The sequence below is a fragment of the Grammomys surdaster genome, unplaced genomic scaffold, assembly GCF_004785775.1.
Source record: "Grammomys surdaster isolate TR1022 unplaced genomic scaffold, NIH_TR_1.0 187, whole genome shotgun sequence".
Taxonomy (NCBI): Eukaryota; Metazoa; Chordata; class Mammalia; order Rodentia; family Muridae; genus Grammomys; species Grammomys surdaster.
The window spans coordinates 10,280,974-10,304,660 of NW_021604632.1; the positions used below are offsets into that span (position 1 = coordinate 10,280,974).

Consider the following 23,687-nt stretch of genomic DNA (forward strand, 5'->3'; position numbering starts at 1 on the left):
GACTTCCTTTACCCAAGGTAAGAAGATTGCTGTGAGTTCAAGGTAAACACTGTAGGATGGTTTTTTTTTTAAAAAGATTTATTTATTTTTATGTGTGTATTTGTTTGCATGTATATAAGTGTGTCATGTATATGATCTGAAGTTAAGCAATCATCTGAAGTTAAGCAAATGCTAAACAGTTTCTATATCACGTATAAGATTGCTAAGGGAAAAAAATCGTGGCCTCTAAAATCAAGCAGACTGGGTTTGAAGACTATTTACTCATTCTCTTTGTCTCTCAATGTTCTCATCTGCAAAATGGAAATGAAAACAATAATGATTAAATTGGATGGTTGTGAAGATTAAAGAAAACAACCTGTTTACAAGCATTTAGAGCTTGGCCTGGTAGGACAGACCTATGATCAATTTAGCAAGCCTCTCTCAAAATAAAGTCGGGATACAGCTCAGTTGTAGGACATTTCACGGCCAAGCATATCCTACCATTCCCACGGTTCTAGATTCACTCTCCGGGAACTGGCAGGTGTGTCAGAAAACCAAGTACATTGGCACACACTTGTCATTCTAGGACTCGGACGGAGTCCTAGGTAAGAGGATTGCTGTGAGTTCAAGGTAAACACTGTGTAGGATGGTTTTTTTAAAAAGATTTATTTATATTTATGTGTGCATTTGTTTGCATGTATATAAGTGTGTCATGTATATGCCTGGCATCTGATGAGGCCAGAAGAGGGTGTCAGATCCCGTAGAACAGGTGTCACAGGCGGTTGTCAGGTACTGTGTGTGTGCTGGGAATTAAACTGGAGTCCTCTACAGGAACAGGCAATGCTTCTTTTAAGCACTGAGCCAACTTGGTTTATAGAGAGAGTTCAAGGCTACCTTGGGCTATGTAGCAAGACTTTTTCTCATCTCCCCCACCCACACCCCAAAGGAAAGCACTTAGCACATTGACTTATAGTAAACACACAATAAATGTTTGCTATTAATATAACACGATCTATGCTAATATATGCACACATAGCACCTTTTGGAAGCACCTTGGGCCTCTCAACCAAATGTACATATTTCATTACATGGCTCAGTTTAAAAAGCTTTGTGTGGGGGTTGGAGAGATGGCTCAGTGGTAAAGAGCACTGGTTGCTCTTCCAGAGGTCCTGAGTTCAATTCCCAGCAACCACATGCTGGCTCACAACCATCTGTAATAGGATCCAATGCCCTCTTCTGGTGTGTCTAAAGAGAGCAACACTGTACTTATATACATAAAAATAAATAAACCACCGGGCAGTGGTGATTAATCCCAGCACTTGGGAGGCAGAGGCAGGTGGATTTCTGAGTTCGAGGCTAGCCTGATCTACAGAGTGAGTTCCAGGACAGCAAGGGCTACACAGAGAAACCCTGTCTCGAAAAAAAAAAACAAAACAAAATAAATAAATAAATCTTTAAAAAAAAAAAAGCTTTGTGTAGCCGGGTACGGTGGCACATGGCTTTAATGCCAGCACTCAGGGAGCAAGCAGAGGCAGGAAGATCCCTGTGAGTTCCAGGCTAGCCAGGGCTATATAGTACTCTGTCTCGAGAAAGAAAGAAAAGAAAGAGAGAAAGGAAGGAAGAAAGAACAAGCTTTGTATAGAACAGTCAGATCTCAAAGCCCTCTGACTTTCTAATGATGTGATCCCAGGAAATTTATTTATTTATTTATTTATTTATTTATTTATTTATTTATTTATTTGTTATGTGTATTTATGTACCACATGAGTGCAGGAGCCCACAGAGACCAAAAGCAGGAATCAAATCCTCTGGAAACTGAGTCATAGTCTGCTGTTAGCTGCCATGTGGGTACTGGGAACTGAACCTGGGTCCTCTACAAGGGTGCTCTTAACCACTGACCCAAGTCTCCAGATCATCAGGCAAATTCTTTGACCTGCCTAAACTCCAGTTTCTCTTTTTTAGTGTAAGAAAAACATCCATCACAGAGGGCAAAGACAAAGTATATGAAATGTGCAAATGTGCCTAGTGTAGTATCAGACACACAGTAGGCTCTCAACAAATATTAATTAAACTTGACTCCTGGAGAAAAGCAACATATCTGTCTCTAGGAACAGAGATATATAAGAAAAGGATTTCTAACATTCTTGCTTCTCCTACCTTTGTCCCTAATATGGGTCTCCCTTGGGCTCTTACATGTTGGACACAGCCTATATAGTCCAGTCCCTCAGGCAGACAGAGGAAGGATCCTTATTAACCTGAGCGTATGCCAAAGCAAGGCCCTTTGGAAACTGCACCCAATGGTCCTACATCTACCTAGCACATAGTGGACTCTGCATCTGTATGCATTGAATGAAAGGACATTCTAGTTATAAAACTGGAAGGTGTTCCAGAATACTGTTTATTCCCTGCCCCCAGAATCCTTTTTAGCTAGAGAGGAGGGTCTCTTCTCCCCCCATTGGAGGTATTGTCCAAACTAGAAAAGGCACTATTTAGCTATGATATTGGTGCTATAAACCTTAAGTAAGAGAAGACTCTTCTACAATCCAGGGGCTTGTCAGCAAACACAGTCCTTACTCCCAGTCTGAAGCTGCTTTCTACACCTTGCTGTCACTGCTTCTGGGCCTCTAAGGTGAGCTCAGACACAGGTCTTCCTCCTTCCAGTCCCATCTCTGGTTTCCTTCTCCCCTTAACATGTACCATCCCCAGCCCTGCAAACCCAAGACCTATGAAAAAGTCAGTTCTCTGGCAGAATGAGGTCCCCTGAAGATACTTAGGGCTCCATTTTCAAGTATTAATTGTGGGCTGCCAAGGTGGAGTGGAGAGTTCTATGGTATCTCCGTTCCCCATCCTACACCCCAGCATCATCCCAGGAGGAGGGGAGGCAAACGCTAGGCTGTGGGATTCCTACATGAAGGTTTCATTGGGGAGACTGGGGTACAAGCTGTGCCAGAATACATGGAGAGTGAGTAGCAACGCTTAGCTATAATTAGTCACCCCCACAGCAGAGCCTGAACAACAGAGAGAAAGAAGGAGGGTCTCCATTGGGGAGGAGGGACCACTGGCTGCCAGAAAGCAGGGAGAGGCAAGGAAAAGCATCTCTGATGGGGGAAATGTGTGAACCTGAAGCACAGCCTTCAGTGTGAGGGCGGAAAGAGGGTGAGCATATGAAAGCACCCAGGGGTAGCCAGCACACAATCAAGACCCAATAAACGCAAGTTTCTTAAACATCGAAAAAAGGAACGTGAATTAGAGGGTGAGGTTGCAAATGGGCGACAGAAGGTGGCAACAGCTTTAAGTGGAGTAGAGAGATATGTCACAGGAAAAGTGGCAGTTTAGTTATCTCAGGAGATATGAAATCGCAGGAAAATTTCTCAGAACCAAAATGCCTGGGTTTCCAGGAGAATATCATCCCTTCAGTGTCCCCTTGTGTCCTCGTTGCTGACAGGTTTCTGAGAAGCTGGACGTGAGGAGGAGAGGCCTTACGTTTATTGAGGAGAGCTAACTGCAAGGGGAAGGGGAAACTGGGGGAAAGAGTCTAAAGATGGAACCGAAGAGAGCGGCGATAGGCAGCTCTTCAGGAAGGCAAATCCTCTAAACTACCAACTGAGAAGGGAAACCCACAAGAGAGCAAAGAATGGGAGAGAACCCAGATTTGTGGAATTGGAGCCTGAGTCCCCGCACAATGCAAGATGCAGAACTGGATCTGGAGACCTAGGGGTTTGGGGGCGGGTCCTCTGCGGGCCGCTGGCCTGGCGTGCGGGCGCGCAAACACACACACACACACACACACTCACCGATTTTGGCCAAGCTGGCCACCAGGATCCACAGGGCCACCAGGTAGGGCGCCTCCACCTCGTGCCACTGCCAGCGGAAGAGCGCCAAGCCTGGAGGAGGCTCACCTAACGGCCCGGACTCCTGGGTGGGTTCTTCTGTGGCCCCCGCCCCCGCCAGGGGCAACCCGAGCAGAAGAAGCAGTGCGGCGCGCAGCATCTTGCTGTCCTCCGGGCACTGCACGGCCGCCGGCCCCGCGTCGCTGCCGCCGCCGCTGCCGCTACCGCCGCCGCCTACCCGGCGCCCCCGCGTCACAGGCACGTGGGGCTCACTCCCCCCAATCCGGGCTCCGATACCCCCAGGCCAGGTCCGGACCCCAAGACCCCTGCCCAGGATTCTAGCAGTTGGGATCCCCTCCTCCATCTCTTCTAGGTTAGTCTCATCTCCGGAAATTCCCCAGCATAGCCCTCCTTCACCTCGAGTCCTGAAACCCACTCTTTCTAAAATGCTCTCCTAAACCGCTTCTGCTCCGGATTCAGAAAGGTGACCAGCTACCGCGTCCCGGGGCAGCAAGAAGGACGGGGGGACTCGGGAAGCAGAGACCTGCGCGGCTACTGCAGAACACCGCCCAGCTGCGGGCCACCCGCCCCAGGAGCTCAGGTTGCGGGTCCCAGCGCCACGCTGAGAAAACCGCAAGGGGCGGTACGCTGCTGCCTCCTAACACGTTCTCAAAACCTGGGACCCCCCTACCGGCCCACTCCCAGACCACAGCTGCGCACGCGCACTGGGCACACCCAGAAAGCCTTAATGGACAACGGTGCCCTCAACGTACCCAGAAACCTCAAGGCCGGGACCGACCCAGCTCTTTCCAGGCTGAAAAGGGAGGCTATTCCTCTTCTCTCCAGAGCCCAGAGGCACCGCCTTCCCTTTGCTTCAAACTACAGGGAACTGATCGCCTATTCCATGGATCTGATAGGATCTTACGGAATTCCCTTTAAACTAGGAACAACTTGGGGAATTTGACTCATCTCGCCCCAAACCGAAGAATGTCTCCACTTTTCATTCATCACCCAAGCTGAAGGAACATGCGCTACCTGCCTCCTCACACTGACTCATTCCATTCTTTTTCGAGAAAGAGCACCCGTCCTGTTTCTCCCCCTCCCCACCCCCCCACGGCTAAAGGGGACTGAATCCACCTCTTCCTTCAAATATAAAAATCTATTTCCACTTCTTGTTCCAAATTGAAAGAGATCCTTCTCGTTGCTTTCCCCAAATGAGAGAAATGCTTTCACTGATCTTTCGAACTAGCAATTAGTCCCGTCTCGTCCCTTAACTGAGAGTGTCCCAGCTACTAAGATTATCCGAAGAGATTTACCACCAACCGGCCCTAAGAATCCCTACAAAGATCGGCTGCAACCTCGCCCTTGCCAAATCTAAAGAAAATCTCCCCGCCCTCTGCTCTGAGGCGGAGCGGGAGCTCGGGTTTTCCCGCCCTCCTAGCAGTGGAACTAACGGGATCACCAGCTCTGTGAGTGGCTGGCCCAAGCGCCGCCTCTGGCGGTGGTTAACCCCGAGCGCGCGCTCTCTGCTCAGTCTTGGCTCCACCCCCTTCCTTGGCCCCACCTCCGTCTGGCTCCGCCCCTCGAGCAAGCGAGCGTCCGGCCCGGCCCTAACAGCAAAGTTAGTCCAGTTGAAGTTGCAGCATTGCAGGGACACAGAGGCGTCCAGTGGCAGCCGGTGGCAGAGCCATGGCGGGCGAGGAAGAGCGCGGGGATGGGGACCCAGTATCAGTGGTAACTGTGAGAGTGCAGTACCTGGAAGACACCGACCCTTTCGCTTGTGCCAACTTCCCGGAACCACGCCGGGCCCCCACCTGCAGCTTGGACGGGGCTCTGCCCCTGAGTGCGCAGATCCCTGCTCTGCACCGACTCCTGGGGGCGCCTCTTAAGGTGAGGGAAGCTGCGGAGGCAGAGGTGGGTGGTAGGCAGTGCTTCTAGGAGAGAGACCATAGCGGGCCGGTGCTCGTCTCCGGAAAAGTCTCCGGCCGGGGTCCTAAGGTCTACGCTACTCTGCCTACAGGGGGAGACTCAAGATGAGGAGACAATATAGAAGGAAAATGAGAGTTTGTGATTTGCTCCACCCAGGCTCCCCTTGAAAGTTAGGCCCTCCTGAAGAGGTACTTGGGAGTCCCCTCGCTGCCTCTTTGCCTGGGTTGCTGCAGTGGGCAGAGGGTCGGTAGCCGTTCGGGTTGTAGCGGATTGGGGAAGTGGAGTTGGGAAGGGACTGACTTCCACCTGCTTCAGGTAAGTTGGGGGCGGGGCCACAGAGGGGCGGGTTTAGGGAGGGCTTGTAGAGGGGATCAAGGCTACTGGCTGGGTTGGGTCCTTGGAGTACAGCCTCTCCAGAGCTGGTGAGGATTGGAGTCTCAGCCTGGGTGAGAGGAGTCCCTTGGAAGCAGCCGTGCGCTCATGGGAGGCTGCACGGGTGGAAAAGCCCTTTGAGTCACCGCCCCTATGGTCCCTTAGGCCCGCCGCTGGTGGCCTACGCCTGGAAGGGAGGGGGTGGACCAGTCTAATTTTAAACGGCTGGCCTGCCCCAGTTTGCCGACGTTCCTAGGCCGACTTTGCTCAGTTAGAGAGGCTTTTTTCCATATGGCCAGCAGGACCACCCCTCCCCTCCCTTTAGCCTGCGGCCCCCCACAATTCCCCTCCACCCCCCGCCCCCTGCAGGCATCCCTTTCCGGCTTGCTTTTTCCGGGCCAGGACTCCCAGAGGCATACACACTACCACCCCCCAGGGTTCCTGACCTGCGGGTTAGCTGGGAGCTGTGAGGGAGAGAGGAGGGAGTTGATGGGGTGTCTCAATTGGGCGCGGGGTTGCGCAAACATGGCCCTTAGGCCCGGGGTCTCCCCTGGAATGTGCCCTAGGCTCCAAGCCCCTAGACTGCATTCCTTGCGTTTTGCAACCAGCCCTGCCTCCAAGTGCAGGCAGGAGGGGGTCGGGAAAACTTGGCCTGGGGAGTGGCCAGCGTCCAGGCAGAGCCCTAGCTTTAAGACCACAGCTGAAAGAATGCAGCATACTGCCCACCTCCAGAGTTTTTGTGCAGTCCGTTCGTCTACTGCTCTGTTGAGAGGGGTCTGGAGGAAGCATGTCCAGTCTGAGGTCATCTGGCATTTAGTATTCAGAGTACAGAGAAAGGGTGCTGAACTGCAACTGTTTAGACAGTCTAGGGAGAAAGGGGTGTTGAACTGAGACCGCTTATTCTCTCTACCAATGAAAATCCTTCGCCAGAAATAAGGCGAGGGCTGAGACTGTAGCATTTTGCTTAGTATCCAAGGCCCTGGGTTCGATTCCCCAGTATCACAAATACATATATATGTAAGGTTAGAGAGAAGACAATAGTTCTCTCACTCTAGGACAACCCTCTTCACAAAACGATGTTCAAAAACAAGACTGGGAACCTCTTTTTCATTTAGAAAATTCTTTGTATATTTTTGGCCTGTATAACAAGGCCCCTAGGTTCGGTATGTGTGTGTGTGTGTGTGTGTGTGTCTGTCTGTGTCTGTGTAGAAATATGAATGGATATAAAACTGTCTTCCCAACCAGGTGCTGTGTCCTGTTTTCTGCTCCACCCAGCTCTGTCCTTACTTCCTGGTCTGACCACCTTTAGGATCTCCTACCTGCTGCAGAGAGAATTCTCAAACACACCTCCCCCCCCACCCCCAAGGCTTTGGGAAGGGCATAAAGTTACCACACTGTTTAGAGCCAGAACTCTCTGGAGTCGATAGCTTTGCCAGGAATGGTCAGATGCACTGTGATGTACTTGTCCCAAATATAAACTGTGACCACAGACTCAAAATAGAAGGTTGGAGGAAGAGGGACTGAGAATAGGGCAGGGGAGGGACATCAGAGAACTGAGGGAGGAGGAGATCAGGGCTTCTTGCAGGAAATTTCAACAGCTGGCTCCTCTCCAGGTCCTCTTAAGTGGGTGCCCCAGAGGCACAGGCATGAGTTAAGTCTACCTTGCTTGCCTTCTAGAAGGGAGAGATGGGCTGGACACCCAGGCATCACACGTGTAGGCTATTGGATGATAGGTTTTCTCTGTCCACTGCTTCCTTCTGTGTGTAGTTGTCTGGCAGAAGGTAGATCACAATCAAGAGACCTCTGCCCTCCCATTCTGGATTCTGTCATCCTTGTAGACCCTGCAGCCGCCCTGGGGCTTCTACCCCACACCCAGTTGGACTCCAGTTCCCCCCCCTCCCCGGGGGCTCCTTTCTAAGCCATTCAGAGCTCTGCCAGTCTGAGAAACTTTGCTCATTTCCTCCCCGTCTAGGAGGAAGCTCCTGGCCACAGCCTCTGACTCATCTTCTATCCTGGGTGGGGGTGGGGAAGCCTGGCAATACCGTAGGCTAGGCCTCGTGTCCCTAGGGGAACTCCGTGTCTTCTCCCCTTTATGCTTGGGCTCTTTCAGCCTAAGGACTTGTCCTGCCCCTGGGGAGAATTGATCCTTTGATGTCTTAAACCCTAATTCCAATTTACCAGTTCTATCTTTCCTTCTGGGAAGAGCCTTAGTAGTTTTTCCTGAGAGCCAAGGCCCTACTGCAGCTAATATACCACTGACATTTTCCTGGGCTCAGGGCAGAGGGACCTGAACTGCTTCTTTCACCTTGTCATAAAGGCTTACAGAGCCCCCTCTGTCTGTTTCCTCAGCTGGGCGTGACTAAAAGAGAACAAAGGTGCCAGAATATGTCCTGACCCCACTCCCCGCCTCAGTTTACCCCTCAGAGCTCCTCAAGTGTGAACCTGACCTACCGAGAGAGATGCTAATCTGAGGAGTCCCCAAAGATGTCTTTTGGTTTGGTTTTTGCAGTCTTGAGGATAAAACCCTTCAGGCACCACACAGCTGAGCCACAGCCCCACCCACCCTCTTCCCCCTACCTAGAATTTTTTTTTTTCTAGGCAGGTTTCATAAACTATCCTCAAACACTTGTTCTTCCTACCTCGGGCTCATGAATGTTAGCTTTATAGGCATATGCCCCCATGTCTGTCCCCCTAAGGGTTAAGAGACCTGTGGGGTTTATCTGTTGGTAAACTGAGCTCTTTAGTCCTCTGCTGCAGAAGTCTCTGGAAGACTAGAAAAATGGAGCAGGAGCAGGGAGTGGCTGTTTCCCAGCCTGGCTGTAGTCTGCAGGGTCCATCAACTGGTCCTTCTAAGCTAAAGACGTCGGGCTACAGGCTGGTGAGAGAGCCCACAGCCTAGGTCCTGGAAGGGGTAGACATGCAGAAGTAGATGGGAGTGTGTGTGTGTGTGTGTGTGTGTGTGATGTGAAGTGCACTTTGTGTTCTCTCACTAGAACTGGGAAGACCAGTTTGGGGTATTTGCAGAGTCCAAGAAGTTTAGTAACAACATTTCAGGCCCTGGCCCTCTATCCATCCATTCCCCTGTCAAGGTTTTCTGGAACACTTCCGAGACCCATGCACCTGAAATATGGATCAGTTAACCCTGGTTTCATTTGGGGCCGTGTTTGCCTGTGGCTGTTAACTAACTTTTGTTTGGTTTCGGATTTTTGTTTTGTTTTTATTTTTGAGACAGGATCTTACTGTGGAGGCCTAGGTGACCTGGAACTCACAGGGATCCACCTCCTCCACTCCCTCGGCCCCCAGTGCTGTTGTGTTCTTTTGAGATTGGGTCTCATCAGACATCCCTGGCTGGCGTAGAACTCAATATGGATGGCATCCATCAGGTTGCCTTGAACTTGTGAAGCTCTTCCTCTGGGTCTGCAGTTGTTGGTGTGCACCACCATGCCTGACTGAGTCAGTTATTTCTGAGCTTTGGTTTTCTCACTTGTTAAAATGTTAAAGTGATGAAACAGGCAGTCTAAAGTGAGGCGTGGTGGCTTCACCCACAACCCCAGCATTTGGATAGCTAAGTCTGGAAGCTTGCCATGAATTTAAAGCTAGTATGGATTACAATAAGAGATCCTATCCGGAAAGGGAGAGGAGAGGGAGAGGTGAGAGCAAAAAAAAAAAGGAAAAAAGTAAGCCAGGCATGGTAGTATATATTATATACTATGTGTTATAGGCTCTCTCTGTGTGTATGTGTGTGTATAATATATGTATATATGTATAAGCTGTATGTCTGTGTATGTGTGTGTATAGGCTGTTTGTGTATTTATACACACACACACACACACACACACACACACACACACACACATATGCCTATAACATCAAGCCAATACTTGGGAGATGTAGGCAGGAAGATCAGGACCCAGCCTCATCTACATAGGAAGTTCTAGACCAACCTGGGCTATAGGTATCTTACCTTTTTATCTTTATTTTTTTCCTTTAAAAGGCAGTCTGTTATCTCAAACCAAAGAGGCAAATAACAAAGGCAGGTTTCTTTGCCTAAGGTACATCCTTGTCAGCTCATCCAAGAGGTCACAAGGTAGCTCACAAGGTAGGTCACAAGGAGACTGAGATAACAGGAAAGCTTGCTATTCAGAGCAAAGGGTCCTGCCTTCAATGGTCCAATTACAAAAGTCCTTCAGCACAAATTCTACCCTCCCCCTCTATCTTCCTTGTTCCCCGCCCTGTCTATTCTTTCTTATGTGATTACACTGTTAGCAAAAACAGTAGGGGGCTAGTGATACGGCTCAGGTTAAGGGTGCCACACCTGTACTGCCCTCCATGAGCATCTTGGCATGCACACAACCATACTCACACACAGGAGTAAATAAATAATTTTTTTTTTAATTTGTTGTTTTTCAGACAGGGTTTCTTTGTGTAATAGCTCTGGCTGTCCTGGAACTGGCTTTGTAGACCTGGCTGGCTTCAAACTCAAAGATTGGCCTGTTGCCTTTGCTTCCCAAGTGAAGGGATTAAAGACATGCACCACTACTCCTGACAGTAAATAATTAAAAAAAAAAAAAGTAAGGAGTGGATAATAAAGCAAGGATATGGCCCAGCGATATAGTACTTGCCTAGCATGAAAAAAAACCTGTTTGATTCCCAGCCCTATAACAAAATTTATTTATTTATTAAAAACAAACAGAGGAGCCAGGTATAGTGCTGCATGCCTTTAATCCTAGCACAGAGACAGGAGGATCTCAGAATTCAAGGCTAGCCTAGTCTGAAACATGAGTTTCAGAACAGCGAGTGCTACGTAGTGTGACCCTGTCTCAAAACACCAAACCAACCAACCAGACAACAAAAGAACAGGCTTGAGAGGTTGCTCTGCAGTTAAGAGCCTTTACTACTCCTGCAAAGGACTTAGGTACACATTGGGTTGGGCTGCCAGAAAAGCCTAGGCTGGGGTACTAAGGAGATTCACGGCTGGTGGCCAAAGTGAGGGAAGCCTGGGAAGACTGAGTGAGGGATTACCCGAAGGAAGATGGAGGCCAGATGTGAGGAAGACGAGCCAGGGTGGAGATGGAGGCCCATACATTGTGCTGGCCTAGAGCAATGTCATCGGAAACTAGGTCTTGCTCAAGCCTGGCCCACCCCCAGGGTGTGAGAAAAGAGTCCCAGAGGTTTGCCTCTCAGAATAGCGATCCCAGGAAGGGGCCTGAGGGTGTGAAGGATAAGCCCCATCTTGCTGGCAGGAAGTCTGTCCTTGCTGTTGGCCTGATCCTGGCTCTCGACCTCCTATTTCCACTCAGGACAAATAGCTGAGAGCAGAAACTGACATGAAGGTTGTCTCTAGATCTTTCCCTATAGTGGACCAGACCCTTGGCAGGATGGACAGGTGAAATGGTTGGAGAGGCCACATCTGCATCCAGGACAAAAGCTTAAACCTGTTTAGCAGAGGACACTGGAGTGGCGGCCACTTAGCCTTCAGGGCTAGGCCCTTGACCCAAATCTCGTCCTGGAGGGAGAGAACCATTCCCAGCTTACTTAGGGTGATACGTGGTGCATAGATGAAGACCTGAATGATGGACCTAACATCTCCAGATGTGCTACTTCGGCCTGTGCTGAGCCATTCCTAGCCACACACATGGGTATGCAAGTTCTCGGGTATTCATAGCAGTTGGGTACCTCCTCTTAGAACTCATGGAAGTTGTGAATCCACATTTATTAGTGAGTTTTTTATGAGTCAAGGCTGACTTGTCTCCCTGGCTGGGCTGGAAGGAAAAGCCAGCAGAGATGTTTCCTGCTGTGTCCTGCAGACCTAAAATCAGTTTCTGGTTCATGGATATTCCGTTGAATGAGCTAATCTATGTGATTTGGAGGCAGTCCTTGGGAGAGGTATATTTAAAGTCCCCAGATCCTGTAGTTTAACCAGTACTAGAGCCATGTAGCTGGGCTTGAATGGGGTGGGTTTGGGAGCAGGCTGATGAGTCTGTAGGAAGAGAGATTGGGAGGGATGTGAGGCTGCTGTCAGCTGAGCTGGCCCTGACAAGATAACCTACCCAGGGAACCTTGCAGCCTTCTCTCAGACCTATTCCCCAGTAGACCCAGGAGATGACTCTGCTCCCTGGAAGGAAAGAGAGGCCAGGCCTGCCCAAGGCGCCCAAGGAAGGGCAGGCAGCCAGGCAGGAAGTGGGACAGAGAACAGGCTGGAGTGTTTGTCCTGTGTCCCATGTCCCAGGCAAGGGGGTGGGGTGGGGGTGGGTCACCTAAGGGCCCCACAGGCTAAACTGTCAGGAAGGAGAAAGATCAGACTCTGAGGCAAGAGCAAGAGTGCTAACCAGAGGCAGGAGAAGGGATAGGTGCTGGACTCTCCTGAACCCTCCTCTACCCGGAGACAGAGAAGAGCTGAAAGCCCTTGGGTGAGGTTCAGAGCAGGGCAGAGCTGAGCAACCCACAAGGGAAATGTTAGAGGTGACTTGCCCAGTGAAACAGCTACCAGAAGATCCCCCTTTCTCCCCGAGGCATTCTCAACCTATGCCATAGCACCTCAAGAAGTTACTCAAGGTTAGGGGTAGACACACCGATTTTGATTAGCTCTGCATATCAGCACTGCGTTAACGGGAAAGTGTCAGAGAGGCACAAGGTTACCCTGGAGTGTCTGGAAGTTACCTCTTTCAGGCTTCTCTAGAAACATTTTCTTTTCTTTTTAAGATTTATTTTTTGCTAGGCAGTGGTAGCATACACCTTTAATCCCAGCACTTGGGAGGCAGAGGCAGGCAGATCTCTGAGTTTGAAGTCAGCCTGGTCTACAGAGTGAGTTTCATGACAACCAAGGATACACAGAGAAACCTTCTCTCGATAGACAAGCAAACAAACAAACAAAAAAATTTTTTTTGTTTTTATTTTGAATGAGTAGGAGTCTTGGCCTTCATGTATGTCTGTGTACCACCTGTGGGCCTAGTGCCTGCCGAGGCCAGAAGAAGGTGTCCAGATCCCCTGGAGCTGTCATGGGGGTGTTGGGAACTGAACCCAGGTCCTGTGGTAGAGCAGCCAGAGGTCTTAATCACTGAACCATCTCTCTGGCACTTACAGTCACTTTTTAAAAGGCCCAATAGTGAGCCAGGATTACAGGAGTGAAACATGAAACACCAACCTATGGTAGAGCCGGTGTCTTCCCATGTAGAGTCCGATGGCATCAGACTCAAAAACCTGTAGCTCACCTGAAGTTCACCTAGAAGGGCTGTAACTGTAGCTCACTTGGGGAAAGGACAAAAAGCCCCTGAGACCTGGAGAGAGTAGGGAGTCTGGATCCCGCATCTTATTTTACTGACAGAGACTCCCAGCTGGGTTTGCACCTCTTTGAACCCTTAACACTTTCTCTCTTTGCTTGAATGCTTTTGTGGCTGAAGCTTATCACCCCTCAGGCTGTGAACTTCCTTGAAGGCAGCTACTTCCTGTTGTCCTCCTTCCTGTCCCTTCCTTATCTGTGTTTGTTAATGCAAAATAAAAAGCAAAAGTGGGGCATTGGTGGGGTGGCGCATGCCTTTAATCCCAGCAATTGGGAGGCAGAAACAGGCGGATTTCTGAGTTCGAGGCCAGCCTGGTCTACAGAGTGAGTTCCAGGACAGCCAGGGCTACACAGAGAAACCCTGTCTAGAAAAACCAAAAAAAAAAAAAAAAGCAAAAACCAACCAACCCAAACAAACAACAAATGAACAGACCAACCCTCCAGGGCTGAAGCCCGGTGGTTTAACTTGTGGCAAGCCCTGGGCTTGGTTCCTAATAGCACAGAAACAAAACAAACGGCAAAAATCTGAGCTGCAGGACTACCCCATAGCTGTGTCCCTTTGTTTCCAGCTGGAGGACTGTGCGCTGCAAGTGTCTCCCTCTGGATACTACCTGGACCCAGAGCTGTCCCTGGAAGAACAGCGGGAGATGCTGGAGAGCTTCTATGAAGAGATCAGGTCAGAGTTGAATGGGTCAGGGAGGCCTTCACATTTGAGGTCTGGCCCACGCCTCCTACCTTGTCCCCACCAGGGTCCAACTCAGGTATCAGCAGCCGAGACACTCTTGTCTATAGGCCAATGCAGAGAACTCTCCTCAGACCCCAGATGAGTAGTTAGGAGGGAAGGAGTGGGCCAGGGTTCACATGTAGATGTCTTTAGCTGTCTCTGCTTTGAGGGCAGGACTCTGCGGAATCGGCTGGGAGCCACTAACACGGCTACTTGCTTTTAGCAAAGGGCGGAAGCCTACGTTGATCCTGCGGACCCAGCTCTCCGTGAGGGTCAATGCCATCTTGGGTGAGTGTGTGGCATCTCCTGCCGTCTTGTTCCCTTCTTTCCTTACATAGCCTAGTTGACCTACCTTCTCTCGGGCTTGTGCTGGGCTATGGACTGGGTGGATTGGAGATCTGGTGTGTCCTCTCTCCCTTTCCTGTCCTTTCCTTCTGGGTCAGGATCAATGCCATAGCTGGACTGCAATCATGGTGACAGGGGAGGGTGCCCAGAGTCAGACTAGAAGGCCGGCTTGAGAATCCTAGACTCTTTGGTTATGCTAGTGGAAGAAGACACCGTGTTCCCTTGAGTTGTTGATGACCACTTACCTTTTGCAGAAAAGCTGTACGGCTCCAGCGGCCCTGAGCTCCGCCGATCTCTCTTCTCCTTAAAGCAGATATTCCAGGTAAGATCCAGAGGTGGGCTGAGGGTTGGTGGCCAGCCCAGTCCCCCTTAAACTTGCCCATGGTGCCTCCAGGAAGACAAGGACCTGGTGCCTGAGTTCGTACACTCAGAGGGGCTGAGTTGTCTGATCCGCGTGGGTGCTGCGGCTGACCACAACTACCAGAGCTACATCCTCCGAGGTCAGCTCCATACTTTCCCCTTGATCTTTGTTCCCATCCCTCCCCCCACCCCCACTGACCTCTTCCCATTTCTGTCTCTCTAGCCCTGGGCCAGCTGATGCTTTTTGTGGATGGGATGCTGGGGGTGGTGGCCCACAGCGAGACTGTGCAGTGGCTGTATACACTGTGTGCTAGCCTGGTAAGTGGCTTTACCCAAACATATGTACCCTTTCCCCTTTGGTTCCTTCTGAGCCTCAGTTTCCTCTTCCGAAAAGTGGTTGGAGTAAGCCCGAGGTCCCTAGAAAACTAAACTGCTCTTCCAAGCCTAGGCCCAGAACCAGAGTCTTTCTCTGTCGACCCTTCTCTTCGGATACAGCCCCAGGAGCCCTTCCCCCTCCTCCAGGAACTAACAGTCTGGTCCAAGCCCCACTCATGTGGATTGACTTCTCCCCCAGTCCCGCCTGGTGGTAAAGACAGCCCTGAAGCTGCTGCTGGTATTTGTGGAGTATTCTGAGAACAACGCGCCGCTGTTCATCCAGGCAGTCAACGCTGTAGCCAGCACCACCGGTCAGAGCCTCTCTTTCCCTTTCTCTGCCACTCAGCCCTCCCTCCTACTGCGCCCATCCCCCCCACCCCCCCCACCCCGTGATCACTGTCCTTTCTGTGTGGCAGGTACTCTTCCTTGGGCCAACTTGGTATCCATCCTGGAGGAGAAGAATGGAGCAGATCCAGAGCTGTTGGTGTACACTGTCACTCTCATTAACAAGGTAGGGGACTGAGACTAGGTGTCACCTGTGGACCCTTGGCCCACGGTCCCCATATCAACCTCAGCCTTGGCTTCCTGCGTCCACCTTCCAGACGCTGGCGGCACTTCCGGACCAGGACTCCTTCTATGATGTGACGGACGCGCTGGAGCAGCAGGGCATGGAAGCACTGGTCCAGCGTTTCTTGGGCACTGCTGGCACTGATGTTGACCTGCGAGCACAGCTGACGCTCTATGAGGTGTGCCAGGGAGAGGGGTGCGGCCCCCAAGTACCTGTCCGGTTTATTGGGCCTCAGCTGCTTGCTCACACCCTGACCACCCCCGATAGAGCGCCCTTCGGTTAGAGGATGGAGATATGGAAGAGGCTGCAGGGGCTGCAGCTGCAGGTGGCCGACGAGAGCGGCGGAAGCCATCTTCAGAGGAGGGCAAAAGGAGCCGAAGGTCACTAGAAGGTGGGGGCGGTCCGGTGCGTGCCCCAGAACCTGGGTAAGTACACACCTGGGTCTGTGTGGAGAGGCGAATCTGCCAGGCCTGTCCCCATCGGTTAACAGGCTCTGCCTCTAGCTCTACAGGCTCCGCATCACCGGTAGGCTCCTCCTCCTTCACTGGCTCCACCCTGCCTGCAAGTCCGGCCTTCAGCCCTACTGCCCCAGCCTCTGGCCTTCGTACCTCCGTGAACCTCTTTCCTACCATTTCCGTGGGGCCCTCAGTGGACAGTTCCTGTGAGAGAAGCGTCTACAAGTAAGTGGGGAGGCCAAGCCCCACCCCCAAGTCCTGTCTCCCACTGTCCCTCCACTCTGTGTGCCTCCACCGGCCCTCAGCCTCCTCTGCCCAAACGCTGTGCTTTCTCTTTCTTTTCAGACTTCACCAAACTGCTCCCGTTTGGTAAGTGACTGCTGGAGGGTGAGGATTGGCCCCCAACGGGGCCTCCTCCTCCCGTGGCACCTCTTTATTTCTTTCCAGTGTTCCACCTCACCTGCCTTGGCCTCTTGTCATGTCTCCCTCTTCACTTCCTGTCCTTCCATTTCTGTCCCTCCTTTCGTGCGCCATCTTTGTTATCACAGCACCCAGTCCAGCTTCCTGTCTGTTTCCCCCATGTCCCGCCACCCCTAGCCCCCTCTCCTTACCACTGTGGATGAGAAGGCACTGTGACACCCCTATCCAGCTCTGTATGGGAGCAACAAGTGGCCTTGGAATCGAGCTGGCACCATAGTTACCATGTCTTCCTTTCATCCCCCACCCAGCTCCCCTGAGAGTCCACCTGTCCCCCAGTCCCTTACTGGGCAGGCCAGGCTAGAGTAAGTACAGAGGCCAGCCTGCCAGGCCTGCCATGTGCTCAGGGCTTCAGCGGTGCTTGCCCAGCAGTTGATGTAGCCACCCTAGAAGGATTCTCAGGAATTCTTTGTTCTAGACTTACGCTTCCTTAGTTACCCAAAGACTTAACCACTGGGCACAGTATACTGGGATCCTAGTGGTCCCTTAAGCCTCAGCAGTGATACCTGAGTGGCTTAGACCAGAGATGCGGGTGTGAACCAAGAGCTTGTAGATGAATCTGGAGAGGTATTTAAAGTGGGGCATGGGGGGTTGGGTGGGGGGTGTACAGAAACTTCAAGCTGAGGGAAAGGCAAGAAGTAAACTAAACAGGTATGGTGGCACACACCTCGTAATTCCTGCACTTAGGGGTGGAGACAAGGAGCATCAGGAGTTCAAGGTCATCTTCAGCTACATAGTGTGGGTTAGTATGGCCTACATGAGTCTTTGTCTCAAAAAAAGAGGAGATTGAGAAGAGAGGGAAGGAAGCAGGAAAGGGAAGACAGCACTAGATCACATTCATATTTCAACACAAACTGAGTGCACACTGTTAACAGGCCCTTTTCTTGACCAAAGCAGACGTGTAAGAAGTCTGTTGTGCTGTTGAAGCTATCTCCTTCCCTTACTCTAAGGATCTTATCTACAATCGGGAGAATGAACATTGATTCCAGCAAGGTTTCAAGTTAGATGTCAAGTAGAACTTCTGTACTTTGACCAAGAACACTGAGTTGGTTGTAACTCCTGGGATGTGGGTTGGCCGAGGTAGACCTAGTGCATGGACTGTTCCCTGTGCCTGTGTGTGCTTGCAACTGAGGGCAATGCCCAGTGGCTCAGCAAAGCATGTGTACTACCCTGCATTGGACTTGGGTCAGACACCATTGCTGACATGCACTTCTCTTCAGAGCCCGGTTCCTGGAGAATGTGGCGGCAGCGGAGACAGAGAAGCAGGCTGCTCTGGCCCAAGGCCGAGCAGAGACACTGGCTGGGGCCACGGTGGAGGAGACTGATGGATCATCAGGTGATGGTGAGGCAGAATCCAACTGATAAACAAACCAACCCCAGGGACCTGAGAGAGGACTCAGTCGGCAGCCGAGAGAGCTCACTGCCCTCAGAGGACCTGCATTAGATTCCCAGCACTTGCATGGAACTTCACAGCTGTCTAATAACTCTAGTTTGGGGAAATCCTATACTGCCTTCTTAATAATTATTCTTGCTTTTCAAGATTGGGTTGCCGTGGCTGTCCTGGTACTCACTCTGTAGACCAGGTTGACCTCAAATTCAGAGACCTGCCTGCCTCTGCCTCCCAAGTGCAGGGATTAAAGGTTTTTATAACCACTGCCAATTGATAACTTTTTATTAAAATATAATTACATCGTTTTCTCCACTTTTCTCCTTTCAGTCTCTCCCATGTACCCTTCATCTGGCTTTTTCAAACTGATAGCCCGCCTCCCCCCCGACACACACACACACTTTTTAAAAATTTTTTAAACTTTATAGCTTATTATTAGCTCTATGGGTACCAGGCATGTACCAGTTCACAGACATATGCATAGGCAAAACACTCGTATACATAAAATTTTTGTTTGTTTTTTGAGACAAGATTTCTCTGTGTAGCCTTTGGTGTCCTAGAACCTGCTCTGTAGACCAGGCTGGCCTCGAACTCATCGAGATCTGCCTGCCTCTGCCCCCCCAAGTGCTAGGACTAAAGGTGTGTACCACCACCACCCAGCATAAAATGTTTAAGAGATACTAAAAACAAACCACCAAACCTCCTTTCATTTGTGTATCCGTGGAGAGAGGGCCTTAGAGCCCTGAAACTGGAGTTCTGGGTGCTTCACCACCCAGTATTAAGTGCTGGGAGCTGAACTCAGGGTCTTAACTGCTGAGCCATCTGTGTCTCCAGCATTCCCCCAACTTTACCTCATGTTGCTTTATCGCCCCACAGAGGGCATGTGGCTGACAGTTACTTACCTTTTCCTAGGCCCCAGGGAACTGTGGGACTCCCCAGAGCCAGCCTCTGCACCCAGGACACCTCAGAGCCCCATTCCCCGAATCCTGCTGCGGACCCAGCGGAGTCTTGAGCCAGAGCCCAAGGAGCCAGTGTCACCACCAAGCCCTAAGGCTGAACCTATCCAGGAGCTTCCTACCCGTGTACCCAAGCTCTGCATTGGGGACTTGGACTTCTCAGATCTAGGGGAGGATGAAGACCAGGACACATTGAGTGTGGAATCTGTGGAGGCTGCAAAAGCATCTCTGTTCCTGTCACCTCCATTGTCCTCACTCTCTGGGGGTCCCCCTCCTCCGCCCCCACCTCCCCCACCCGTTAGCGGCTCCTGCCCACCCCCTCCCCCACCCCCTCCCCTACCTGTCACAGGCTCCTGCCCACCCCCACCCCCTCCCCCACCTGTCACAGGCTCCTGCCCACCCCCTCCACCCCTAGCTGCCCCTTTTTCCCACTCAGCACTTGATGGCCCAAGGCAACCCACCAAAAGGAAGACAGTAAAACTTTTCTGGCGGGAACTAAAGCTGACTAGTGGCCCTGGGTGCTCTAGAAGCCGCTTTGGGCCTTGTCCTACCCTGTGGGCCTCTCTGGAACCTGTCTCGGTGGACACAGCCCGGCTGGAACACCTATTTGAGTCCCGAGCCAAAGATGTGCTACCCACCAAGGTAAATGGGCAGGAATTGGGCCTTCAGGGGGCTGAGTTATTAGAGCTAATTCCTCATTCCCCTCATGGGGAAATGGCAAGGAAAGAAAACTCATTTAAGGCTATGAATGAACAGAGCCCTCATTAGAGATATTAGTCCATTCTCAGGCCTTACATCTCTTGTTTCCAGTCACAGGTTCATTAGGCCATTCAGAGAACTTTAGAGTACCCTCTTCCCTGCCCCCATCCCCCAAGACAAGGTTTGTGTGGCCTTGGTTGTCTAGAACTTGCTCTTTAGACCAGGCTGGCCTCAGACTCACTGATATCCTCCTGAGTACTGGGATTAAAGGTGTGTGCTGCCATGCAGGCTTAAAGTGCTACTCCAGGTAGTTCCTCCCTCCTTCCACCTTTCTTTTTTTTTTAAATAATTTATTTATTTTTTTCAAATCATAATTCATTCACACAGGGGTTATAAACACAGAAAGGCAGGATGTGGGGAAGGGGATGACACTGGAGTGTGGGTGTTCAGGGGGAATACAGATATCTTTCAGAACAGGGTATCGGCTGGGTGAAGGTTCAGGGGACAGGTCACTATGACTCTGCGTATGATTCACTTGTCCTTATCTAAGTTGGTATTGTCTGCCAAGGCTACCTATTTACAAGGTCTATGACTACTCAGGCTGGTAAATTTCCACGAAAGCTGCCTGTTTACAATAGCTTATAGCCATCTGTTTCAATGTTTTTCCACAGAGACCCAAGACTTGGTGTTAGTATACATGTATGACAGGCCCCTTCCACCTTTTAAAGCTTTTATGTATCAGACACACCAGAAGAGGTCATTAGACCCCATTCCAGATGGTTATATCCACCATGTGGTTGCTAGGAATTGAACTCAGGACCTCTGGAAGAGCAGTCAATGCTCTTAACCACTGAGCCATCTGTCCAGCCCCTTTCCCTTCTTAAACTTCCATCCTCCCAACCTTGCAGAAAGCTGGTGAGGGCCGCCGGACAATGACCGTAGTGCTGGACCCCAAGCGCAGCAATGCCATCAACATTGGCCTAACCACTCTGCCGCCTGTGCACGTCATCAAGGCTGCCCTGCTCAACTTTGATGAATTTGCTGTCAGCAAGGATGGCATTGAGGTGGGACTACCTTAAGGATAAGAGGAGGGAAGTACTGGCTCTTTCCTTTGGTCAGTAGAATTTCTAGTCCTTCTGGTGGTGGGCATAGGCCTGCCATTTCTGTAGAGCATTCTCCCAAACCTCTGGGGTTCCCCTAGAAGGCCTAGGGAGGGGTAAGGCCTCAGGTCAGTACTGAAGGCCTCTGTGGGGTGGTGGCTGAATCTTCAGAAACTGCTGACCATGATGCCCACGGAGGAAGAGCGGCAGAAGATCGAGGAAGCCCAGCTGGCCAACCCTGATGTACCCCTCGGCCCAGCTGAGAATTTCCTGATGACTCTTGCTTCCATTGGAGGCCTTGCTGCACGCCTACAACTCTGGGCATTCAAGCTGGACTATGAAAGCATGGAGCGGGTACCAGGGTCATGGAGTGGGATGGGGTGGTACGAACTGGTGAGTAATGACCATGTAGCCTGAAGGCTCCTTGTCCCTCACACCAGGAAATTGCAGAGCCACTGTTTGATCTGAAAGTGGGCATGGAACAGCTGGTGCACAATGCCACCTTCCGCTGCATTCTGGCTACCCTTCTGGCTGTGGGCAACTTCCTCAATGGCTCCCAGGTAAGCGAGGGCACTTGGCGACTGGACAGGCTCTGGATCCAGCTAGGACCAAACTGAGACAGGGTCCTTTCAGAGCAGTGGCTTTGAGCTGAGCTACCTGGAGAAGGTGTCTGAAGTGAAGGACACAGTGCGCCGGCAGTCGCTGCTGTATCATCTCTGCTCCCTGGTGCTCCAGACCCGACCTGATTCCTCTGACCTCTACTCAGAAATTCCTGCCCTCACCCGCTGTGCCAAGGTTAGTACCAGGCAGAGATTCCACTAAGACTGGCTGAAATACAAGAGGGCACTGTTTGTTGGGGTGACTCCTTCTCCTCCTCTTACCTAATTGGGCTGCTGTGCCAGGGCTCAGGGAGGCTTTGGGTATGTGAGCTGTATCCTCTGCCGATGGATTTTAAGGGCTTCACCATAGCCGTCTAGTTCTTTGGGCTTATTTAGTTGCCACTTCCTCCAAGTAACTAACCTTTTCTGGTTTTGCTTGGAGCAATTGGACTGATATGTCTCGTATTAAAACTATAAATGTTTTGGTTTGTTTGGTGATGCAGGGGCTTAAATCCAGGGTCTTATGCAATGAATGCAAGCATTCTATACCACTCAGCTACATCGCCTGCCCACTTTTTACTTTCTGAGACAGGATCTAAGTTGCCGAGGCATACACTGAACAAACACTGTTGCCCAAACAATCTAGCCTGGACCTGGGGGCACAGCTGAGGCCTGGCATGGTAGTGCCAACATGTGGCATTCAGGCCTCAAGCAGTGACACACACATGCGCGCGCGCGCGCACACACACACACACACACACACACACACACACACACACAGGATGTGTACCCTCTTGCTTTTTAGGTGGACTTTGAGCAGCTGACTGAGAATCTAGGGCAGCTGGAGTGCCGGAGCCGGGCTGCTGAGGACAGCCTCCGGAGCTTGGCAAAGCATGAGCTAGCCCCAGCTCTGCGTGCCCGCCTCACCCACTTCCTGGCCCAGTGTACCCGCCGGGTGGCCATGCTAAGAGTAGTGCACCGTCGAGTCTGCAACAGGTGGGGCCATGCACCAGAGTGAAGTAGGGTTGCCACCACCATCCCTTAAACCTCAGGAAGACTCACTCCAGTCCCCCACCCCTTCCAACCTGCCTAGGTTCCATGCCTTCCTGCTCTACCTGGGCTACACCGCACAGGCAGCGAGGGACGTTCGTATCATGCAGTTCTGTCACACGCTGAGGGAGTTTGCCCTTGAGTATCGGACTTGTCGGGAGCGTGTACTGCAGCAGCAGCAGAAGCGGGCTACATACCGTGAGCGCAACAAGACTAGGGGGCGCATGATTACTGAGGTGAGTGCCCGCCCCCTTGCAGGTCTTGCCTGCCACCTCATGGTTCTATTTCCTTGCTCCTAACCACTCTTCTTTCCCTGTTTAGACAGAGAAGTTCTCGGGTGTGGCCGGGGAGGCCCCCAATAACCTGTCTGTCCCAGTGGCTGTGGGCAGTGGGCCAGGCCGGGGTGATGCGGACAGTCATGCCAGTATGAAGAGTCTGCTTACCAGCAGGCCAGAAGACACTACACACAGCCGACGCAGCAGAGGTAAGGCTCACAGCTGCTACTAGGAGAACGTGTTTGTTCTAAAGCCACCTTCGCCTGACTTCCCTGTGCTGTTTCCCTTAGGTATGGTCCAGAGCAGTTCCCCTGTCTCAAACACAGCAGTGGGGCCCTCTACTGCATCCCCTGAGGAGACTGCAGCTTCCAGCTTACCCAGTGACACATCAGATGAGATAATGGACCTGCTGGTGCAGTCAGTTACCAAGAGCAGTCCTAGAGCCTTAGCTGCTCGGGAGAGGAAGCGCTCTCGTGGCAACCGGAAGTCCTGTGAGCACACCTTTACAAACCCACTGAGTGCTCCCCTTATCTCCCCCTACACCCTCCTCCCGCCCCCTATAACCCTGTTCTGTCCCTGCAGTGAGACGAACGTTGAAGAGTGGACTTGGAGACGACCTGGTGCAGGCACTGGGACTAAGCAAAGCTCCTGGCTTAGAGGTGTGAGAGTGCTACCACACCTGGATACAGTGACAGCATAAGAGACTGAGCAGAGAGGGCCCGGAGCAGAAACCTGGTTTCAGAAGCTTGCACCCAGTATTGTGAACAGTATTAGGTGTGTGTGTGTGTGTGTGTGTTTGTGTGTGTTTGCACACATACATGTACGTGCATTTTGCATGTGTGAGTTCCCTATTTGGAACAAAATAAAGTTTACCTAGCTAATCCCAAGAGTCTTTTTCTTCTTTAAAGATTTCTGCCTCGCTCAGCCA

At 51.3% G+C, this 23,687-nt stretch overlaps 2 protein-coding genes across 7 annotated transcripts in view; one reads left to right on the forward strand and one right to left on the reverse strand.

The window, feature by feature from the left end:
* The window catches only part of Slc9a5 (solute carrier family 9 member A5), a 21,054-nt gene extending 15,940 nt beyond the window's left edge, over nucleotides 1-5,114 (reverse strand). For 3 of the 4 annotated variants that reach the window (XM_028768544.1, XM_028768543.1, XM_028768545.1), the window contains exon 1: nucleotides 3,774-4,115. In XM_028768544.1, coding sequence (XP_028624377.1) covers nucleotides 3,774-3,969 — 196 coding nt within the window. In that variant the 5' untranslated portion in view covers nucleotides 3,970-4,115. Of the gene's footprint in view, nucleotides 1-3,773 lie in introns of all 4 variants that reach the window. The other variant, XM_028768542.1, reaches the window with a different exon arrangement.
* A 287-nt stretch (nucleotides 5,115-5,401) lies between these two features.
* Nucleotides 5,402-23,643, forward strand: Fhod1 (formin homology 2 domain containing 1). 3 transcript variants are annotated; one of them, XM_028768623.1, is made up of 22 exons: nucleotides 5,402-5,699; nucleotides 13,959-14,065; nucleotides 14,337-14,401; nucleotides 14,713-14,780; nucleotides 14,853-14,958; nucleotides 15,042-15,136; nucleotides 15,393-15,504; nucleotides 15,610-15,704; nucleotides 15,796-15,939; nucleotides 16,029-16,186; nucleotides 16,265-16,441; nucleotides 17,914-18,035; nucleotides 18,993-19,678; nucleotides 20,644-20,799; nucleotides 21,007-21,189; nucleotides 21,276-21,395; nucleotides 21,469-21,630; nucleotides 22,240-22,430; nucleotides 22,528-22,720; nucleotides 22,806-22,968; nucleotides 23,050-23,250; nucleotides 23,342-23,643. In XM_028768623.1, exons 1-22 carry the CDS (start codon nucleotides 5,499-5,501, stop codon nucleotides 23,422-23,424), a joined length of 3,588 nt encoding a protein of 1,195 aa, XP_028624456.1. In that variant the 5' UTR covers nucleotides 5,402-5,498; the 3' UTR covers nucleotides 23,425-23,643. The 3 variants fall into 3 exon arrangements, with proteins under 3 accessions (XP_028624456.1, XP_028624457.1, XP_028624458.1); XM_028768624.1 differs by having other exon boundaries at nucleotides 17,914-18,029; XM_028768625.1 differs by lacking the exon at nucleotides 5,402-5,699 and having other exon boundaries at nucleotides 14,003-14,065; nucleotides 14,288-14,401.
* The last annotated feature ends 44 nt before the right edge of the window (nucleotides 23,644-23,687 follow it).